This window comes from Dermacentor albipictus, chromosome 3 (assembly GCF_038994185.2).
Source record: "Dermacentor albipictus isolate Rhodes 1998 colony chromosome 3, USDA_Dalb.pri_finalv2, whole genome shotgun sequence".
Classification (NCBI taxonomy): Eukaryota; Metazoa; Arthropoda; class Arachnida; order Ixodida; family Ixodidae; genus Dermacentor; species Dermacentor albipictus.
The window spans coordinates 122,048,086-122,068,762 of NC_091823.1; the positions used below are offsets into that span (position 1 = coordinate 122,048,086).

A 20,677-nucleotide genomic window follows, 5' to 3' on the forward strand; every position below is an offset into this window, starting at 1 on the left:
TTCTTTCCCGCTGTTAGAGCTCACTTACGACGCCCCTTCGCTTTCCCCTAGAGCACCCGTCCTTTCCCTTGGCGCGTTTCCTCGCCTTCCCTCCCGCATGGCCCACCTACCTTTGTACCACCAACCTATCACAACAAATTGCTGGCTCTCCCGTAATCGAGAGTAGATGTAAGCATGAAAGGCTACCGGCAAAGCAGATTGGTTGCAGATGATACTAGGCACAATCTTAAAATGGTTGTTGTGCATGTTCACAAAGGTACACCCCACCATATCACACCGCACCACGCCCTACTATGTACTGGTTCATACGGACGCAATAGTTTTCTGTCACATACAGAATCTGATTGCAAATATCGGCCGTTCGCGGTGCGCCGGGCGCGCCGCGGAAGTAACGGACCGCTGGCGTTGAAAAGAGCGCTCTGCGCCAAAAGATAAGTGTATAGTGCCCTGTCTTTGCCTTTTGAACGTCACCTATTGGAAATTAGAATAAAACTTCAGCTTACTAGAAGTTACAGCTTGAGTGATACTGTGAACAAACATTAGGAAGAACTCGGAAACAGTATTTCTTGTAACTTGTTTGGGAAGTAATTAGCGTGTGTAATGCGTACTTCAATGGTTGCCCACATGACGACCTGCAAGTCGCAATCCCGGAGATTATCGTTTTCAGCGAGAACTCTAGGGATCTACGCAGTTGGCGCGCACCTAGCCGGTTTCGCGTTCGGGCAACAGCCATCGATTTTGATTCGAGCGAAGAAGAAGACGTCGCGTCACTGCAGTGCTGATGGTTTAGCACCTTCTCCTAAATGTTTTTACTGCAATGAACCCGAAACTATGGATCATTTCTTTATAGAGTGTCGTAGGTTCAACGTGCATAGAAAACGACTTCTAGAAAGTCCCTTCCGCCAACTTGGATTAACCATTACGCTACCTATCATTCTGCCTGTGGGGGCGTCGGCACTAGGACACTGTAATAGGAACGTATGTGATGCCATATATAATTTTATAATGGAAACAAAGAGACTTCCATGCTAATTTTTCTGTTTTATTTTCCACAATAAGAAACCAAAAATATTAACTTCGAACTTTAAGAAACTATAGCATGAAAATTATTATTAACGATTAGAATTCATGTAATATCTCATTTTCAGTAAAAAGAAATCGTATTTAGGTATTTATTCTTTTTCGACCCACTACCGCCCGATTCATGGCCAATCCCCCGTAGTGGGTTGTGCTATAACTCCAGGCACCAAACCAAACCAAACCAAACCAAACTGATGCACTGTGCCGTGCATGGTATCAGCTGTGGCAGCGCGCAAGCCTCCGAAGGAGAAGCGACGCTATAGTGTGTGCGCCCCTGCTGCCGTTAGCGATAAGTGGCCGGCCACGCAAGCCGCCTCCTGCTTGAACTCCGCTCGCGTGGCGAGGAGTAACGTCGAGGGCGAGTTGTAATTTCTAGTTCGCGTCGCGTGGGGATCGCTGGAATTTTTTTGTGATTTGCTGTTGTTTAGTTTCCTGCGAATGCTACCACGCACGTTCGGCACGTTGCTGGAACTGCCGCGCCACAGTACGACGAGGCAAGACGCCAATTACATTCCTGTATGGTCTGCCATGGTGACGTCAACGTTACTAGACTATCTAGTAACGTTGGGTGACGTGGACTTTGCATTTGGTGCGACGCAGGAGGACGCCGGTAGAAAATACATGCTAAACTTTCGGCGCGCCGCTGATTGGTTTAGCAGTTTTGCGACTAGGGTCGCGCGACTGAAAAATCTAGCAGCGAGAGACTGACCCTATAGGGTAGTCGCTTTTCGAGAAAAGCGACCATCTTTTCAGAAAAAAATTGGAAAGATTATCAATTTATTTCGGCAACCTTCAAACTTACTATTAAACAGGCAAAAGATGGGTACGATAAAAACCATTTCGATTATCTATCTAAATCCACAAACAAACGCGCTTTATTTAATTACCTTTGTTTTAGAAACAGACTCCCAATGAGCGTTAATGTAGACTCAATCGTCTATACCTCACAGGAAATGCAGGAGTCCTTAGAGCTATTGGCTAAAGGATTGGAGAGCCGGTTCGCAACGCGCCTTCAAACTTCTGTTTTTACTCCTGCCTTCTCGGACTATACAAAGAAACATCCTATTCGGAAGTAGCGCAAGTTATGTTACGGTCGCCAATTACAGCGCCTGGCCCGAACGGAATAACAAATACAATGTTAAAGATTTTCTTTCAAGAGGCTCCACGTGAGCTTCTGAACTTGGTAAACTACTCTGTTAGCAATGCATGGATTCCACAAGAATGGAAGATCGCCAAAATTATGCCGTTACTCAACAAGCAAGGGGCAAGGTACACTATCGACAACATAAGACCAATTGCGTTGACATCATTGTGAAACTTATGGAAAGAGTGCTTCTCGCACACATAATAGAGTTCATTGTCGAAAATAAATTGTTGAGTCCTTGCCAAATTGGATTTCGATCTGGCTATTCAATATGGCATGCGCATGTAGACCTCGAAAGTCGAATTAACATTGCCAGAAAGAAAAAGAAATACGCCGCTTTAGTTACCTTAGATATATGTTAAGCCTATGACAGCATTGAACACACAACTTTAACAAATCGGTTACAGAGCCACTGTTTTCCAGGCTATATTGTAGCATGGGTTCATAAATTTTTAAAAGACTGGGAATTCTATTGTTTTCGAAGCGGCTATTCTTCTAGTAAACATAAGCAAACAAGAGGTGTGCCTCAGGGATCGGTACTCTCACGAGTATTATTTAATATTTTACTGAGCAGAATCCCCGTTCACCAAGGTGTCAGTACCTACGTTTATGCTGTGACATTGCCTTTTTTGGTATAGCTAGTGACACGTACTCTCTTTACGAGATTTTGCAGTCGTATCTAAGGGAACTGGCTTACACTTAAACCTGAATGCTATTAAGTGTGCTATACTTGTTTTTCCAGTTAAAGACCCAGTATACATATCGCTTAACTATAATCTCGAAGGTATTCCACAAGTAGAGTCACTAAAGTACCTTGGAGTTATTTACAACGGAAATCTTAACTGGCAGCCGCATATTGAATATATTGCGTCAAAAGGAGCTCGTACAATGGGCATTTTGCTCAAGTTAAGCAATCGAAGAACAGGTGCGCGAAGAAAATCCCTCTTGATGGTATATAAAATGTACGTTGGCCCAGTGTTAAAATTTGGATGTGTTTTATTCTGAGGTGTTCCATCATACAAGCTTCGGCTGCTAGTTTTGTTCGAACGAGAGGCACCACGTCTGTGCTTAGGCCTTCCAAAATACGTTGCAAATGCCGCATTATACCTGGAAGCAAGAATCCCACCCATACTATGCCGATTTCACCTTCTGACCGTTCAGACCTTTTTAAGGCTATATGAATCACCATCAAACCGTCCTCAAATTATTTTCATCTCCGATCCAGAATTATTTTTTCCTGTTTATTGGCCCAAGTTTCATTGACCACAGATTATATTTGTGCAAACATTACTTGAACCACTAAATGTGCAAATTCGCGACGTGCATCCTAATAAGACGCATTCAAATTACCCAGAGATCAGGCTCGATGTCATTTTCCCAAACCACGCGAAACTACTCCCTTACGGCATCTTAGACGCCTTGTTGCAAGACCACCTAAGCACCCTAAACACAAACATTATAACTGCAACAGATGCCTCAGAGTGCGAGGAAAAAGCTGGCATTAGAGTATTTTGTCCTGCGCTAGACTGGTCTTTTTCTTTAAGATTGACTGATTTTGTGCATATTTTTCTGGCCGAGTTCTTAGCAGTAATCTTAGCTTTACGTAAATTAGACCAAATGATTACAACGGCTGCTATTCTTACTGACTCCCTTTCTGTATGCTCTTGCCTTACCGCTACTAATGAGTCACCGATGCTAAAACTCTTCCACTTACTAGTTTCTGCCCATGTGCAAAGTGTTCATTTGATTTGGGCGCCAGGTCATAAAGGTTTGTTTTTTAATGAAACTGCCGATTCATTGGCACATGCATCACTATCCAGCCCTGTTCTTCCTATTCTACCAGTGACAGCACAGATCACGGCGGACAAGATTTCAGATGCGATCAATTAGATTAGCCTTATCAAACCCACATATTTGACTGCTTCTCGAGAGTATAATCACCTGGCATTTCCCTTGCATAGCGAATCATGTTACACAAAGATGCTTGAGGTCTGCCTCACCAAATTACGCTGCCGCATTCCCTCCCTAAATTTCTATTTACACAGGTCGGATTTGGTTCCCTCACCCCTCTGTTCTTTTTGTGATGAGGAGGAGACGATACAGCACTTTCTTCTATCTTGTCGCCGCTTTACTGCGTTAAGAAAAAGATTGTTGAAGATACCTTTTCGAAGAATTGGCCTGGACTTGACAGAACCTGCAATCCTTTCGTTCGGGGCGTCAACTTTGGGATTCAGCCACAGGGATGCATGCTTCGCTATCCAAACATTCCTTACAGAATCTAAACCAATGCCCTGCTAAATTCTTATTTTTTTACTTTTAAATTAATTATTACTCATTCAACATGACCTTCCTGATTTTATTTTAACAGGTAATTCTACCCTATTCAACGCTATTCCCATAGATATTAGGAAACTTATGCTCTATAATAATTTGAAATAATCCACCCATTTCTTGGCCAATCCCCCATCGTGGGTAGAAGCCACACGTGTCACAGGCTAGAACGACAACAACGAAGAGAAGGAAGAAGGAAGCGCGAGGCGTCTGATTATTTCCCTTTTTCTCCAAACACAAAACGTTTACTTTCAAACTCTAACGCTCAAATTGTTAACTCCCTTGTTATTATCATTATTTTCATGCACCTAATTAAACCACCCGATTCTTGGCCAATCCCGCATTGTGGGTATGTGTCAAGGCCACTTAGGAGAACAACAACAACACGGCTTGGCCAAGGCTTCTATCAGCGGCCCAGTGCTTCCCCTTCTTCCAAAAATGGGTTTTATCACGTCCGCCAGGTTCAGAAGATACATCCTTTTAACATCACGATCAAACCTTAAATCATCCTTGGAACTACACCACTTACAATTCCCTTGGAGCAGGAAGTATTGCAAAACAAGACAAACGGAAGTTACATTAACGAAACTACGTTGTCGAGTCCCATCTCTAAATTTTTACATGCACCGATCTGGTCTGGCAATATCCCCCTTGTGCCATTTTTGCAATGCATTAGAGGCGATTGAGCACTACTTACAGGAATGCCGGCGTTTCTCCTCCATGAAGAAAATGACATTAGAAATCACAGTGCGACAGCTTGGCCTGCCTTTGAACGCTCCGGTACTACTGTCTTTCGGAGCGTCCGTGCTTGGGCACTCACACAGGAATGTGTGCTTAGCCTTAGAAAAATTTATTATTGAATCAAACCGATTTCATAGATGACCGTATTATACTTTTCATTCCTCCTCTATTGCCTCATTTATATATTATAGATAATCATTTTTTGTCCTCTTCATAGCATGACAGTCTACTGAACCACTTCGATTTTTCTTCGCCTAAATTCATGCAACAAAATTACAGATTTTTACCTCCATTTTTTGAACACGTAAGCAAAGTCTGCCCGACTCTTGGCCAATCCTCGCGAGTGGGCAAGCGCCAAAGTCATCAAGGACATCATCATCATCATCATCATCATCATCATCACGAGGCGGGAGAGCGCGCGCTGCGGGGGCAACAAGACTACCAGCAAGGCAGCGGTGCAACGCCGAGGAGAGCGGGACAGAGACTCGCTGGCCACAGCCAGGCCAGAGCCAGGTCTGGGTGGAAGGTTCCGCGCACAGGTGGACCGCTGGGCGCCGACCACGCTGATTAGCGCCGACGTAGAGCACGGTGGGTGGAGATGGCTGGCCGGTCAGGTCGCACCCTGCATGTTGATTCTTGCCAGCTATAACGACGTTCTATTCCGAGTGCTCTTGCATATAGGAGCTGCAAATATAGCTCATTCAATATGAGAGCATAGTGACGAAAGATCGGATTTCTGTCTGCCAAACGGCTCTGTCTAGTATTTGCACTAAGATTGCCATTGCATGCACGATATGCTCCCATAACTGGATTTTACAGATCTCTCTGTAGTATAGTGTCGCCTCCCTGCCAGATCTCTGTGTTATCATACATTTATGTTTCGTAGTAGTTTAGCTAGATGGCGCAACCCCCTTCTGTCATGTGACGAGCTGGGACCAATCAGGAGGTGTCATCTGGCATGTGAAGTCCTTTTTAGTAACAAACGGCCGCGAGCCGGCTCAGTCTTTGTACGGTTTTCATCAGGAGCAGTTGGCTCCGTGTCTCCCTCTCTGCGTCGGCGCTCGCCGCGCGTTCGCTGGGCGCGGGCCCCCGCTTGGCTGCCGCTGCCGACACAACATCTTTTGGCGACGAGGATGGGATTCCCGCTGCGGTTCCGACCGAAGCCCCGGGAAACCAACGAGCTTCGTAAGTGAAGCGTCCCTTCCTGTGTATGCACGGCACGCAGACGCCGCCGACGCACTTGGCGTCGCGAGGCTTCCGAGCCTAGGCCTTCCGACCCCTTTGTTCTTCCTTGCCCCATTCGTGCTGCGAGCTCCGGCTTATCTCCTGCACTGTCTCCTGTACGCTACCCGGCATGGCTTCTTTTTCGACGAACCTTCCCGTTTTTCTTGAATTGCCCGGGCCAGCGTTAATTCCATGGTATCGATGGAAAAAAAAATGGCTGTGGCTTAGCTAAGGTTAAGCCCAGGATGCGAAGCATACTAGCCTTTATTTTAGTTGTTGAACCACTGTTTAGCCTGGTGAACTGCTGTTGCTTGGCTATATTTGGTTCGGCTAGACGAAGAAACAACTCATGCGTTACTCTGCTTCGCCTTCAAGAGTGGAACGCGACAGCGTTCCCGTCGACCCGCCAGCGACTACGCGCCTCGCATGGGACGCGGTGAGCGTCGAGCAACGCAGCGTTCGGCGCGGCAACGAAATGTGCGCCTGAGCAAGCGACGCACGCCTGAGCCTTAGAAACAGCTCGTTTCTAAGGCAACACCGCATTCACTAGAGGCGCTTTTGTACCGCTTTTGCAGCATCGTACTCGTGGCTCAGTGGTAGCGTCTCCGTCTCACACTCCAGAGACCCTGGTTCGATTCCCACCCAGCCCATCTTGCGAGAGTTGAGCGACGCCGCGAGCGACGGCGCGAGTTTGAGCCCCGTTTCTCCTCTGTCGTGACGTCACGTGGTATGGCATGGGGTCAAAGGTCATTGAAGGCGACACCGCCGCGCCTGAGGAGCTGGGTTGAGCTCTCGTAATATGCTTCGCATAAAAATTTTCCGGCCCACCTCGAAGCGGCCGGCGGTGGCGACTGGACGGGCGCGCGACGAGCGTCCGCGCTCGTCAGCGCTCTCGGGCGTGAGGGACAACGAAAGTACTTTGCAGACGAGGAGCAGGAAGCAGCAAGGCAGTTGACCGGCGCAGCGTCAACGTCAAGTGATGCAGTCCCGCCAGCGTCAGAGTTCCAGAAACTCTTGCAGCGGCTTGACCGGCTGTTCGCCGCGTCAACAAATGTTCTGGCGGAGAGGCACGAATTCACCAGTCGAAGGCAGTTCGAGGGAGAAGGATTCCTGGAATTCGTGACCGCATTGAAGGAAAAGGCGGTACAGTGCAACTTCGGCACAACCTACAACGAGCGGGTCCGAGACCAAATAATACATGGGGTAGCGAACGTCAGCGTTCGCGAAAAGTTATTGGTTCATGGCGAAACCCTGTCCCTGGGCAAGGCAGAAGAAATTCGACGCTCGTTAGAAGCCCTGCATCGAGCGAACCGCGCGTTCGGCTCCGAAAATGTACGAAGAATCGAGGCATCTCAACTTCGCGTTCCGTCGACGGGCCAAGATGACAGACTTCTTCCGGGAAGCTGCCAAGATGGCCGACTTAGTCCGGCAGGCCATGAAGATGACCGACTTCTTCCGAGAAGCCGCCAAGAAGGCCGACGTAGTCCGGGAGGCCATGAAGATGGCCGACTTCTTCCGAGGAGCCGCCAAGATGGCCGACGTCTTCCGGGAGGCCGTCCAGATGATCGAAATTTTCCGCGAGGCTCCTCCGGGACCCGCAATGAAGCACAGGATGCGAAGAAGGACCCTAATTTCGACCGTAGTTCATGTGATCGGTGTGGTAGCACGAAGCATATTGCAACGTACAGGAATTGTCCAGCAAGGAACCGGCGGTGCAACGCCTGCCACACGTTGGGCCATTTTGCATCAGTATGCCGAAAAACCCGTACTGTTCAGCACGTCTCTTCCGCAGAGACGCTGTCTTCAACTTCCGCAGGACAGCCGTCCGCGTCTGTCTTGACGGTGAGCACTTTGGAAGCTAAAAGGGATTTACAAGTCCCGGTCGTGGTTAACGACGTCACCATGCGGCTGCTCGTGGACACAGGAGCGTCTGTCTCATTGACGACGGCCGAGGATTTTAGAAAGCACTTTGGTCGACAGCACAGACTGTCACAAACAACAGTGGACTTGAAAAATTTCTCCAAGCAACGCATCGACATTCAAGGCCTGTTTCAAGCCACTGTCCAGTTTTTCCAAAGGTCATGCTCCGTCACGTTTCACGTAACGACTACAGGAACATCACTGCTGGGTTTAGACGCCATCCAACGCTTGGGCATACAGATCGACGGTACGTCGCTGACATGTCGTCTACCATCGCTTCCTCCAGTACAGAGCCTCACAGGTGTGCCTCCGGGTTATGATCACCTCTCCAGTGACGAGTTGGGTATCGTCAACAATTTTGTGCACCGAATTCATCGGCAGCAAGATGCGAAACCAGTATCTTCAAAGTTGCGCCAACTGCCCCTGGCTCTCCGTGACCAGGTCACACATGAATTGCGACGTCTCGAGGACTGCGACGTCATCGAACGCGTCGAGAGTGGGTGCCTCCATTCGTGGTGGTGCGCAAGAAGGATGGAACCATGCGGCTCTGTGTAGACCTACGGGAACAGGACAGTCTTGTGCCTCAAGTTCAAGAAAGGGTCTTGCAGAAACAGTGGCAAACTAAGCAGTGTGTAGACAAACGTAGAGGTGCTCAGGCAACTCGTATCAAGGTGGGAGACACCATCAGATTAAGATTTAACAGGAAACGATTTTTTAAGTGCAGTAAACCTCGTACAGTTAAGGCCCAGATAGGACCATCTATTTTTGTACTCAGTGATGGGAAGACAAGGCATATGTCTAAGTTAACCCTAGTGATGAAGGGTCCAGCTGGTAGTACATTGTGTACAAGTGATAGAGACTTTTTGTACTCATATTCAAATCTGCATAGTCATTCCGATGACTCGTCTGTAGTGACAGCGTCTTCTCGAAGTCATAAGCTTCAGTTGAGTAGTCCGTCTGACTGTATCACTTCCGAGTTTACACAGTCAGCTGTCGTCTCCGATTCCGTGGGGGAATCGGTAGCCTCCCAGGACTTGTTGGGACGTCGAGAGCAGCTTCCTGGGCAACCCTATCCAGCTTTGAGCGACAACCACATTCATTTGTCCAACCAGTGGGAGGGAAATAATAGTGGGATGACTGGGTCTTTAAAGTCGACCGATACGCGTCGCAACGCCAAAGTTCTTCTGAGGTACGCACGCGTCCTCATCGTGACAAAAAATGCCTGTGGCTTAGCTAAGGTTAAGCCCAGGATGCGAAGCATACTAGCCTTTATTTTAACGCGACAGCGTTAAGGAGCTCGTGTCACAGAAAAGCCGGTGTCGTCGGCGTCGGCTCAGGCGTGCGGCGCTTTCTCAGGCGCACATTTCGTTGTCGCGCCGAACGCTGCGTTGCTCGACGCTCACCGCGTCCGATGCGGGGCGCGTAGTCGCTGCGCCGTAGCAAAGCCACCTAGAAACAGTCTCTGTAGCACGCCGCAACCTTCGCTTCTCATTCCAACGAGCAGCTCTGTCTCCAGGAGGCATCTCAGCTCGTGAGTGTCTAGCAGAGGCAAGCGCAGCTGCTTATATACCGCCGCGACGCCGCGAGCGACGGCGCGAGTTGGAACACCGTTTCTCCTCTGTCGTGACGTCACGGTGTCACGTGGTCAGCCTTGAAGGCGACGCCGCGAGCGACGGCGCGAGTTGGAGCCCCGTTTCTCCTCTGTCGTGACGTCACGGTGTCACGTGGTATTGAAGGCGACACCGCCGCGCCTGAGGAGCTGGGTTGAGCTCTAGTAATATGCTTCGCATAAAAACGGCCTCCGTGGCTCGATGATTGTTTTTTGAGTGTAGAGCGTATTGCCGTCTTCGAAATGCCACGGCTAGGGGCCTCGCTGTGACATTCAAGAGACAGTTCCCATTTTTCTTTAACACAGGTATAGAATGCATTCTATACCATACCATTCTATAGTATTTTTTTTCCTTTCTCTACTTTAAACGCCAGTCACAGACTGATGCCATAGTTACTGAACGGGCTTTTAACCCAGAATAGCGCGTTATATGGCAGATGACTTTCCTAGCGGCTTTCAGTCTGGCGGTCATTACGTTCGCTAAGTTCGCCGGTCGGTACGGAGGGTAGGTCGGTTGATTGATCGAATCATTCCAGCCCACTCAGGCCAGTCCATTCACTCTATCGTGTCAATCCAACTAGTCACTGTGCGCGTGAGTGAAGATCACGTCTTTTGAGATTGCAGACAGTAGCGAAAAAGGAGCTGCTTTCCAACGGTAAAGATGACGATGTTACATTAGGTAACTGAATTATTTGCCCCTCTGTCCCTTAGAATGCCGCACGATTACTGAAAGTTGTGTACTAGTTACGTGTTGTAACATTAAGATCGTTCCCGTGGAGCAAGTCATAGTATGCTCGATAGTAACTTGTTTGATGCTTACGGACCCGTTTGACAATTGGTACTGACTGCATTCGTGCTACGCTGCAGATGGCCGGCACAACAGGTGGCCTACGCCCCCCCAACCAACGCAGGAGCGGCGCCATTTTGGTACCAAGTGCCGCCCCCTCAGGCTCAAATGTCCAGGTGAGCGCAGCCATCTGGCACAGTCAAGGAATGGCAGAATACATTTCCTTGGCTAGTATTGCTTTCTTATTATTCCAAATTTCTTCCTTTTCCCGTTTAAGAGACATGCACCTGTTGCGAAACACAGCACCAGTATAAAACCCTGCCAGTTGGATTACACGATGCGCAAGGAATGGTCACAGCGAACGAAGCAATTTCAGCCAGCAATGGAGCCACACGCAATTTTTATTTCTCCTCATATTGGGTTCCAGTGGTAATGGTAGCGGCAAGAGCGACACAGTAATGGTACTCGTGTTTCCTGCAAGACCGCGGTACTTGTCTGATATTCACACGCAGTATACTTTAAGCCTATTCAGTGAGATGCCGCGTTCAGGAAGATTCATTACCGTAAACACCTTGAAAATAAAGAGTACAGGTGATTGTGGACAAATAAAAAAAATAGCAACAATGTTGATGATAATTATAAGTATTTCCCAACACAGTCATAAAAGCGATGAAACAGTTGTGTCGCACCACATGGTTTCCTGCCATCGGAAGTAAGCTACCTTTTGGGGAACTTTGTGCTCATTTCATCAAGAGAGGCCGCAACAGTGGCGGTGCACTAAAAGACGACAAGCCATCCAAAGCCAGCCAGAATGGAACACCAACGATTGGGCAGTTGGCGTTACAGCAATCGTCCATGTGCGACTAGATACAGTAAGCAGTGACAAAAACATTACCTAAACAACAAGGGTGACAGCAAGCTATGGCCGGTAGGACAAAGCGCAGATCGCTGGAATGTCCTGGTGGCTTCAATAGTGTCAATTTTGATGGAAGGAAGGCGCAATCTCTTGTTGGTGGACGCTCTATGGGCGACCATACAACTAGGTTGGGAACCCCGTCCCTCTCATTGGGAACCGAAAGCAGCAAACATAGGCTCAAAACGCTCTCACTCTTGCGATATACCGCAATGCAACTCCTTGACTCCTCGCTCGGCCACGGGTGGCGCTGCGTGTATCAGAAGGTTGTTTGCTTTACATCAGGCGTACAATCAGGACTCGATGGGAACCAAAGGTCAGTGGGTCGCCTCGCATTGGGTGCTCACGGGAAGACTACAAATGAAGTTGTGCAGGGTGATATCAATCAATCAATCAAAAAAATTTATTCCATCCACAAATCTGCTCTTTTGTGGAAGACGAGGGCTCGAAAAAAAGTGGATTGATCCACTTGAGAAGCTTCGAGCCCCCGTTTACATGGCATACAGTGAGAGAGTGGAAATACAGAAATGTGTGTACACGTTGAACAATGATAATTCCTTCAGGCATTCATGACAATACATTCATCGATGCTTTATACAATTGTAACACTGCAAAAAAATGACAATTCGGAAATCTGGAACAAAATTGTACATAATATGTAGCTTTCATACAAAACAAATGGTTCTGTCTTTCGCAACAAGAAATGCCTTGATTGCACGGTTCCCAGTTGTTTCTAATTTTATTCCGTATTGATGAAGTTCGTTTAACAGCTTTGGAAGCGTGTGACGAAGCATTTGTTTTGTTAACATAAGGCGTGTAAAGGGTATTTTCCAGGTATCATCTATGCGTGAATTATAAGACCTTGTGAGTGGTGTCAACTCTGAAAGTGTACGTAGAAGACCGTCTGAATCATATTTATATTTTCTGGCTAGATTTAGAGGGTATAATTTATGCACAGTTACAAGATTGTATTTTAAAAATAGAGGTCTTGTGTGCGCAGTACTTTCAATGCATGCAATGTGACGAAGTGCTTTCTTTTGCCACATAAGCAACTGGTTCAGATTCGTTAACGTGGTTGTGCCCCATACTAGACAGCAATAATTCAAATGTGAAAAAAGTAGTGCGTTATAAATATGAAGTTTCACAGCTGTTGGTAAGTGGAACTTGAATTTCGCCAGAATTCCTACTGCCTTTGCAATTTGCGTGGCAACGTGGTTAACATGGATGTCCCAGGACATATGCTTTTGGAAAATTACACCAAGTGACTTTACTGAGTCAACAATTTCTATGCGTGAATTCCCTAAGATTATATTCAAAGTGGGCGTTGCAGGGGACTGTCGAGGTGTGAAGATAATAGCTTTTGTTTTATCTATGTTAATTTCAAGCGAATTTATTATGCTCCACTTGTGTAAATCGCCTAGAGCTCCATTATAATTTTACTTTCAAGAGTTTCATAATGATGACTGTGAAGAAAAATTGTTGTGTCCTCAGTCAGTCCATTCTCAGTCCAGTCCATTCAGTCTATCGAGTCAATCCAATTGGTCAGGATGCGAGTGAGTGAACATCACGCCTTTGGAGATTGTAGACCGTAGCGAAACAGGAGCTGTTTCCCAACGGTAAAGGTGATAATGTTACAATAGCTAACTGGAATAATTTGCCCCTCCCTCCCTTAGAATGCCAAACGATTACTGAAAGTTGTGCACTAGTTACGTTTTGTAACATTAAGACCCTTCCGGTGGAAAAGTGATGGTACGCTCGATAGTAACTTATTTGATGCTTATGGATCCGTTTGACAATTTGTGCTCTCTGCATTCATGTTACGCAGCCCTTCGACAATGACGACGTGAGGTCAGCCAGTAGTGGCAAACCCGAGTTGGTGGCCAGGCACCTTCTCTCCCGACGTAGCCACCACATTCCCAGGACAAGGGTGAGCAGCCATCCGCCACGGTCAACGAATGGCAGAATCATTTTTCTTGGCTAGTATTGCTTTCTCACTATTCCGAATTTCTTTCTTTTCCCGTCTAAAAGACCTGCGCATGTTGCGAAACACAGCACCAGTATATAACCCTGCCATTTGGATTGCTTTCCTCTAGCGCAAGGAACAGACACGGCGCATGAAGATATTTCAGCCAGCAGTGAAGCCACACGCTATTTTATCTCTCCTAATATTGGGTTCCAGTAGTAATGGTACGCGGCAAGAGAGACACAATAAATGTGCTCGTGTTTCCTTGCAACACCGCGCTACTTTCTGTCTGATATTCACACGCAGTAAACCCTAAGCTTCTTCAGTGAAATTCCGCGTTCTGGGAGGTTAATTACCATAAGCACCTTTAAAATGAAGAAGAGGAAAGATGATTGTGAACAAATAAAGAAAATAGCAACAATGACGATGATAATTATCAGGAATTGACAACGCAATCATAAAAGCGATGAAACAGCTGCTTCACCCCACATGGTTTCCTACCATGGGAAGTAAGCTGCCTTTTTGGGAACTTTGTGCTCATTTCATCAAGAGAGGCAGCAACAGTGACGGTGCACTAAAAGATCACAAGCCATCCAAAGCCAGCCAGAATAGCACACCAACGATTGGACAATTGGCGTTACAGCAATCGTCCACGTGCGACTAGATACAGTAAGCAGTGACAAAAGCATTACCTAAAAAACAAGGGTGACAGCAAGCTATGGCCGGCAGGACAAAGCGCAGATTGCTGGAATTATTGGTGGCTTTAATAGCGTCAATTTTGATGAAAGGAAGACGAAATCTCTTGTTGGTGGACGCTCTATGGGCGACCATACAACTAGGTTGGGAACCCCGTCCCTCTCATTGGGAACAGAAAGCAGCAAACATAGGCTCAATACGCTCTCACTCTTGCGATATACCGCAATGCAACTCCTTGACTCCTCGCTCGGCCACGGGTGGCGCTGCGTGTATCAGAAGGTTGTTTGCTTTAAATCAGGCGTACAATCAGGACTCGATGGGAACCAAAGGTCAGTGGGTCGCCTCGCATTGGGCGCTCACGGGAAGACTACAAATGAAGTTGTGCGTGATATGAGCTGGCCTAGTTTTGAAGTGAGGGAAGCTCGCAGTAAAATTGAGTATGAAGAACGCCTGAGGAATATGGAAGAAAGTAAATGGACTGGGGGAGTGTTAAGGTATCAGTACAAGAAAATCATTGATTCACAATGGAAGAAAAGAACTGGGAAGCTTACCAGCAAGTATGTTGGCTGTAGGGTGGGCAACACAGCAAAAAAGACGGTCAAGCGGAAAGTCAGAGGCTGAAATAATCTCATGGGTTGCGTCAATGGAAAGAAAACCTGCCATGAGTAACTACTTAAGAGGAAAAAACGAAATCAGGAATGAAACAATTCATGATAACTCAGAGGGAGTCTCATTACTCTTCGAAGCGATATCGGGATGCCTTAAAACACACATCTATAAAGCGAGATATAAGAAGGAACAAGAAGCATGTGCTCGCTGCGGTAAAGCTAGGGAAACTGTGGATCATGTTTTATTCGAATGTGGAGACGTCTACCCAGCGGGCGATTTAGGCACCACTGGCCTCCTTGAAGCCCTTGGGTTCAGCGGGAGCCGTGGAAAAGTAAACATCTCCGCAATAGGCATTAGTGAGAGGCGATTGGAGGATTGGTGGACGAAAAGTAGGGAAACGACAAAAAACGGAGACATACAATAGCACAGTTAGCAATAGGGGATCAGAAAATTTGGTTGTGGGAGTTCATAGTGTTTATTTTTGTATTTTTTATTGTTTAACTTAGATAGGACATTAGGCAGTATAATAGCAAGAGCTTGGTGGCGCAACCCACCTCCCCGTTCCAAAGGGGACGCTCATAACATCCATCCATCCATCCATCCAGCCACGCGCTCGCAGTGTCGCGTTTCAATGCGTGAGAACATTACGTCATCGTGATTGGAAACAATAGTGAAATACATGAGGATGTACGCTTTGGTGCTAGCGTGTTTCCCGTAATATTAATTCAGAAATGTGTGACCAGCCGAAAGTGCCATGATCAAACGAATGCACGTAAAGTTAAGAGGTGGTTTGCGCATTTTCTTCTCGGTTTGGCTCTTTAGAAAAAAGTGACCTCCAAGTTCTTTTCTGAAGCTCAAAATGTATTCAGTAAATTGAGCGAAAGAAACAAACTCCGCCAAACACTGCGCAAATTCAATGCCTAACGGATTTTGCAACGCTGCACCACAAATATGAGCTGCAAATGATCCCCGCATACTATGTGTGATTGAATTAACTATAAACCCTTAAGCTTTTGTGTAGTTACTCAGCGGCAACAGGTATATCAGAGAACTGGTATCAACATCTTTCACAGAGCTTTTGCGCACTTTCTTTTGGCTGCACTAGAAATCAGTTTTATTTTTCCCAGCAAAACTGCAGGGCAGCCTTCCTCTGTGTGTATAAGTAATAATCAATGTAGCGCATTCCGACTGTTTGGCAAGTGAACGCTTCTCACAGAGTATGCAGCTGAAGAAAATTTCAAGTATTTTTTTTCCTTTCTCTACTTTAAACGCCAGTCACAGACTGATGCCATAGTTACTGAACGGGCTTTTAACCCAGAATGGCGCATATATGGCAGACGACTTTCCTAGCGGCTTTCAGTTTGGCGGTCATTACGTTCGCTACGTTCGCCGGTCGGTCGGAGGGTAAGTCGGTTGATTGATCGAATCATTCCAGCCCACTCAGGCCAGTCCATACGGTCTATCGTGTCAATCCAATTGGTCACTGTGCGAGTGAGTGAAGATCACGTCTTTGGAGATTGCAGACAGTAGCGAAAAAGGAGCTGCTTCCCAACGGTAAAGATGACGATGTTACAATAGGTAACTGAATTATTTGTCCCTCTCTCCCTTAGAATGCCATACGATTACTGAAAGTTGTGTACTAGTTACGTGTTGTAACATTACGATCGTTCCTGTGGAGCAAGTCATAGTATGCTCGATAGTAACTTGTTTGATGCTTACGGACCCGTTTGACAATTGGTACTGACTGCATTCGTGCTACGCTGCAGATGGCCGGCACAACAGGTGGCCTACGCCCCCCCCCCCCCCCCCAACCAACGCAGGAGCGGCGCCATTTTGGTACCAAGTGCCGCCCCCTCAGGCTCAAATGTCCAGGTGAGCGCAGCCATCTGGCACGGTCAAGGAATGGCAGAATACATTTCCTTGGCTAGTATTGCTTTCTTATTATTCCAAATTTCTTCCTTTTCCCGTCTAAGAGACATGCACCTGTTGCGAAACACAGCACCAGTATAAAACCCTGCCATTTGGATTACATTTCTCTAGTGGATGCGCAAGGAATAGTCACCGCGGACGAAGCAATTTCAGCCAGCAATGGAGCCACACGCAATTTTATTTCTCCTCATATTCGGTTCCAGTCGTAATGGTAGCAGCAAGAGAGACACAATAATGGTACTCGTGTTTGCTGCAAGACCGCGCTACTTCTTGTCTGATATTCACACGCAGTATACTTTAAGCCTATTCAGTGAGATGCCGCGTTCAGGAAGATTCATTACCGTAAACACCTTGAAAATGAAGAGTACAGGTGATTGTGGACAAATAAAAAAAATAGCAACAGTCATGATAATTATAATGTCGCGAAGCACTTTGAGCAGCAAGCGTTCGCGACTAGAACGTTGGAGCAGCGAGAGGTAGTTTAGCCGACCGAGCACCGAAACAAGGTTGTTCTTTCTCGTCGTCGTTGTCTCTCTCCTAGCCACAGCCCCACTGCTCCCTATTTTACAGTACAGTTATCTCCCCCACGGAAAAGGAAGCCGTCCCGGTGACCTACGGGCAGGACAGCACAGGCGGATCATAGTATGGCTTGAGACGCTGGGCATGCACAATTTCGCGTCCACGACGGCGATGATCCAAAGGTAGCTCGAGGGGTTCCACAATATAGTTGACTGGAGACGTTGGTTTGATCACGCGGTATGGGCCTTGGTACTTCGACGCGAGTTTCGGTGACAGTCCAGTGGTAGAGGGTGGAACCCAAAGCCACACTAGCGAGCCAGGAGCATAGGATACAGGAGCATTGGGGCTTTCTCTATGGTGCTTCTGGCGTTGCTGGTCTTCTGACGTAAATATACGGGAAAGCTTGCGACACTCTTCTGCGTGTGCAGCAGCTTCGGATAGGGTAGTTGTTTCCGTGGAGTCAGGGCGGTACGGAAGGATAGTATCCATTGTGGAAAAAGGTTCGCGTCCGTACAGGAGAAAGAAGGGCGAAAATCCCGTGGTAGTCTGCGTGGCGGTGCTGTAAGCGTAGGTCAGAAAAGGTAGAACATGGTCCCATTTGGTTTGGTCGGATGCAACGTACATGGCCAGCATGTCACCAAAAGTGCGATTAAAGCGCTCGGTCATGCCATTAGTCTGCGGATGATACGCAGCAGTGGTGCGATGAATGATGCGGCATTCTTTGAGGAGAGCCTCGATGACGTGGGAAAGGAAGACGCGGCCTCTGTCACTGAGTAATTCCCTGGGAGCTCCGTGGCGAAGGATGATGTGGCGCAGGAGAAACCAGGCGACGTCACGTGCAGAAGCGCTGGACAAAGGGGAAGTTTCCGCATAGCGCGTAAGATGGTCCATGGCCACGATTACCCAGCGATTGTCATCTGGTGTGGTTGGCAGAGGTCCATAAATGTCGATGCCTACTCGATCAAAAGCACGTGCTGGGCAAGGCAAAGGCTGCAATGGGGCGGTTGAACGACGAGGGGGATCTTTACGGCGTTGGCAAACCAAACAGGAGCGGACATAATTATGCATGAATCGAAACATCCCCCGCCAGTAGTAACGAAGGCGTAGACGCGCGTTTGTCTTCAGTACCCCTGCATGCGCGCGCTGGGGATCGTCGTGGAACGCTGCGCAAATATCCGAATGCAGGTGTCGCGGGATGACAAGCAACCATTTGCGGCCGTCCTGGATGTAGTTGCGACGGTACAGGAGCCCGTCGCGAATGGAGAAGTGATGTGCTTGGCGACGTAATGCGCGATTGTTAGTGGGTGTCGATGGGCTGGACAAAAAACGCAGCATGGACACAATCCATGGGTCTTTCTTCTGCTCCAGAAGAATGTCCGTGGCAGCAAGGGAAGACTCGGACAATGAGGCATTCGGGAAGCTAGCCTCGTCTGTTAGTGGCGAACGAGACAGGGCATCCGCATCCGAATGTTTTCGGCCAGAACGATACAGTACGCGAATGTCATACTCCTGCAGTCGAAGGGCCCATCGAGCAAGACGACCGGACGGTTCTTTTAAGGATGACAGCCAGCACAGCGAATGGTGATCAGTTATGACGTCAAACGGGCGGCCATAAAGATACGGACGGAATTTGGTTATGGCCCAAATTACAGCCAGGCATTCCTTTTCTGTGACAGAATAGTTCGATTCAGGTTTAGTGAGTGCACGACTGGCGAAGGCAACGACGTACTCATTGAAGCCAGCCTTTCTCTAAGCGAGAAGGCCAACGCCACTGGCATCCGCGTGTATTTCAGTTGGAGCACTGGGGTCGAAATGGCGCAGGATTGGTGGTGACGTCAAGAGACGACGCAGCTTTGTGAAGGCGGCATCGCAATCCGGTGACCAGGTTGAAAGGTTGGGGCCACCATGAAGAAGCTGCGTTAGTGGTGCTATTATACTGGCAAAATTGCGGATGAAACGGCGAAAGTATGACGCTAATCCAATGAAGCTGCGCAGTTCTTTCAAAGTCGTTGGTCGGTGAAACTGGGCAACAGCTTGTAGTTTCGCCAGATCAGGAAGTACACCTTCTTTCGACACGACACCCGCCGTGGTTGCTCAGTGGCTATGGTGTTAGGCTGCTGAGCACGAGGTCGCGGGATCGAATCCTGGCCACGGCGGCCGCATTTCGGTGGGGGCGAAATGCGAAAACACCCGTGTACTTAGATTTAGGTGCACGTTAAAGAACCCCAGGTGGTCAAAAATTTCCGGAGTCCCCCACTACGGCGTGCGTCATAATCAGAAAGTGGTTTTGGCACGTAAAACCCTATATATTATTATTATTTCGACACGACATGGCCGAGGATGACCATGCAGCTGCCGGGCAGCGAAGTGAGACTTCTTCAAGTTAAGCTGGAGGCCAGCATCGGCGATGCACTTTAGGACGCGTTCAAGTCGAAGTAAGTGGGAAGGAAAGTCCAGTGAAAAGATAACGATGTCGTCCAGATAACACAGGCATATCTGCCATTTGAGGCCGCGCAAGACGTTGTCCATCATTCTTTCAAATGTGGCAGGCGCATTACACAGGCCACATGGCATCACGGTGAATTCAAATAAACCGTCAGGTGTGATGAAGGCCATTTTCGGACGGTCTGACTCAGCCACGGGCACTTGCCAGTACCAGGATCGTAAGTCTAAGGATGAGTAGAATTCAGCGCCTTGGAGGCAGTCTAGCGCGTCGTCAATACGGGGTAGCGGATAAACGTCCTTGCGTGTGATCTTATTAAGTCGCCGGTAGTCCACGCAAAAGCGAATTGTGCCATCTTTCTTTTTTACCAGCACTACAGGAGAAGCCCAGGGACTGTGCGAAGGTTGTATGACGCCGCGTTGGAGCATGTCTGTAACTTGCTCAGCGATCACGCTACGCTCCGTGGCGGATACACGATACGGCCTGTGGCGTAAAGGCGCATGGTTGCCGGAGTTGATGTGATGGACAGCAGTGGAAGTACGGCCTAAGCGAGATTGTTGTAGGTCGAATGACGTGCGAAAGTGGTCTAGAAGATGGGCGATCTGGGCGTGCTGCGCTGGAGTGAGGTTGGGATCAATACTCTGGTAAAATGTTGGGTCACACGGCGGCGTGGTAGGAGAAACCTGAAGGGCCAGAGCGTCAACGGGAGGAGAAGCCTGGTCGTCCGGCACATCGTAAAGGAAGCTTGGTTCGATTTCGTCGGCATAAC

The 20,677-nt window shown here is 47.9% G+C and overlaps 2 protein-coding genes across 2 annotated transcripts in view; one reads left to right on the forward strand and one right to left on the reverse strand.

Moving 5' to 3' along the window:
- Positions 1-609: 609 nt before the first annotated feature.
- The window catches only part of LOC139057747 (uncharacterized), a 50,039-nt gene continuing 29,971 nt past the window's right edge, over positions 610-20,677 (reverse strand). The window contains exons 7-8 of the mRNA XM_070536498.1: positions 5,700-5,918; positions 610-632 (exon numbers count right to left, since the gene is read on the reverse strand). Of these exons, the coding sequence (XP_070392599.1) occupies positions 610-632; positions 5,700-5,918 (242 nt within the window). The remainder of the gene's footprint in view (positions 633-5,699; positions 5,919-20,677) is intronic.
- Positions 6,315-20,677, forward strand: part of LOC139057571 (uncharacterized) — a 30,475-nt gene continuing 16,112 nt past the window's right edge. The window contains exons 1-4 of the mRNA XM_070536012.1: positions 6,315-6,481; positions 10,917-11,012; positions 13,575-13,676; positions 16,784-16,889. Of these exons, the coding sequence (XP_070392113.1) occupies positions 10,917-11,012; positions 13,575-13,676; positions 16,784-16,889 (304 nt within the window). The 5' untranslated portion in view covers positions 6,315-6,481. The remainder of the gene's footprint in view (positions 6,482-10,916; positions 11,013-13,574; positions 13,677-16,783; positions 16,890-20,677) is intronic.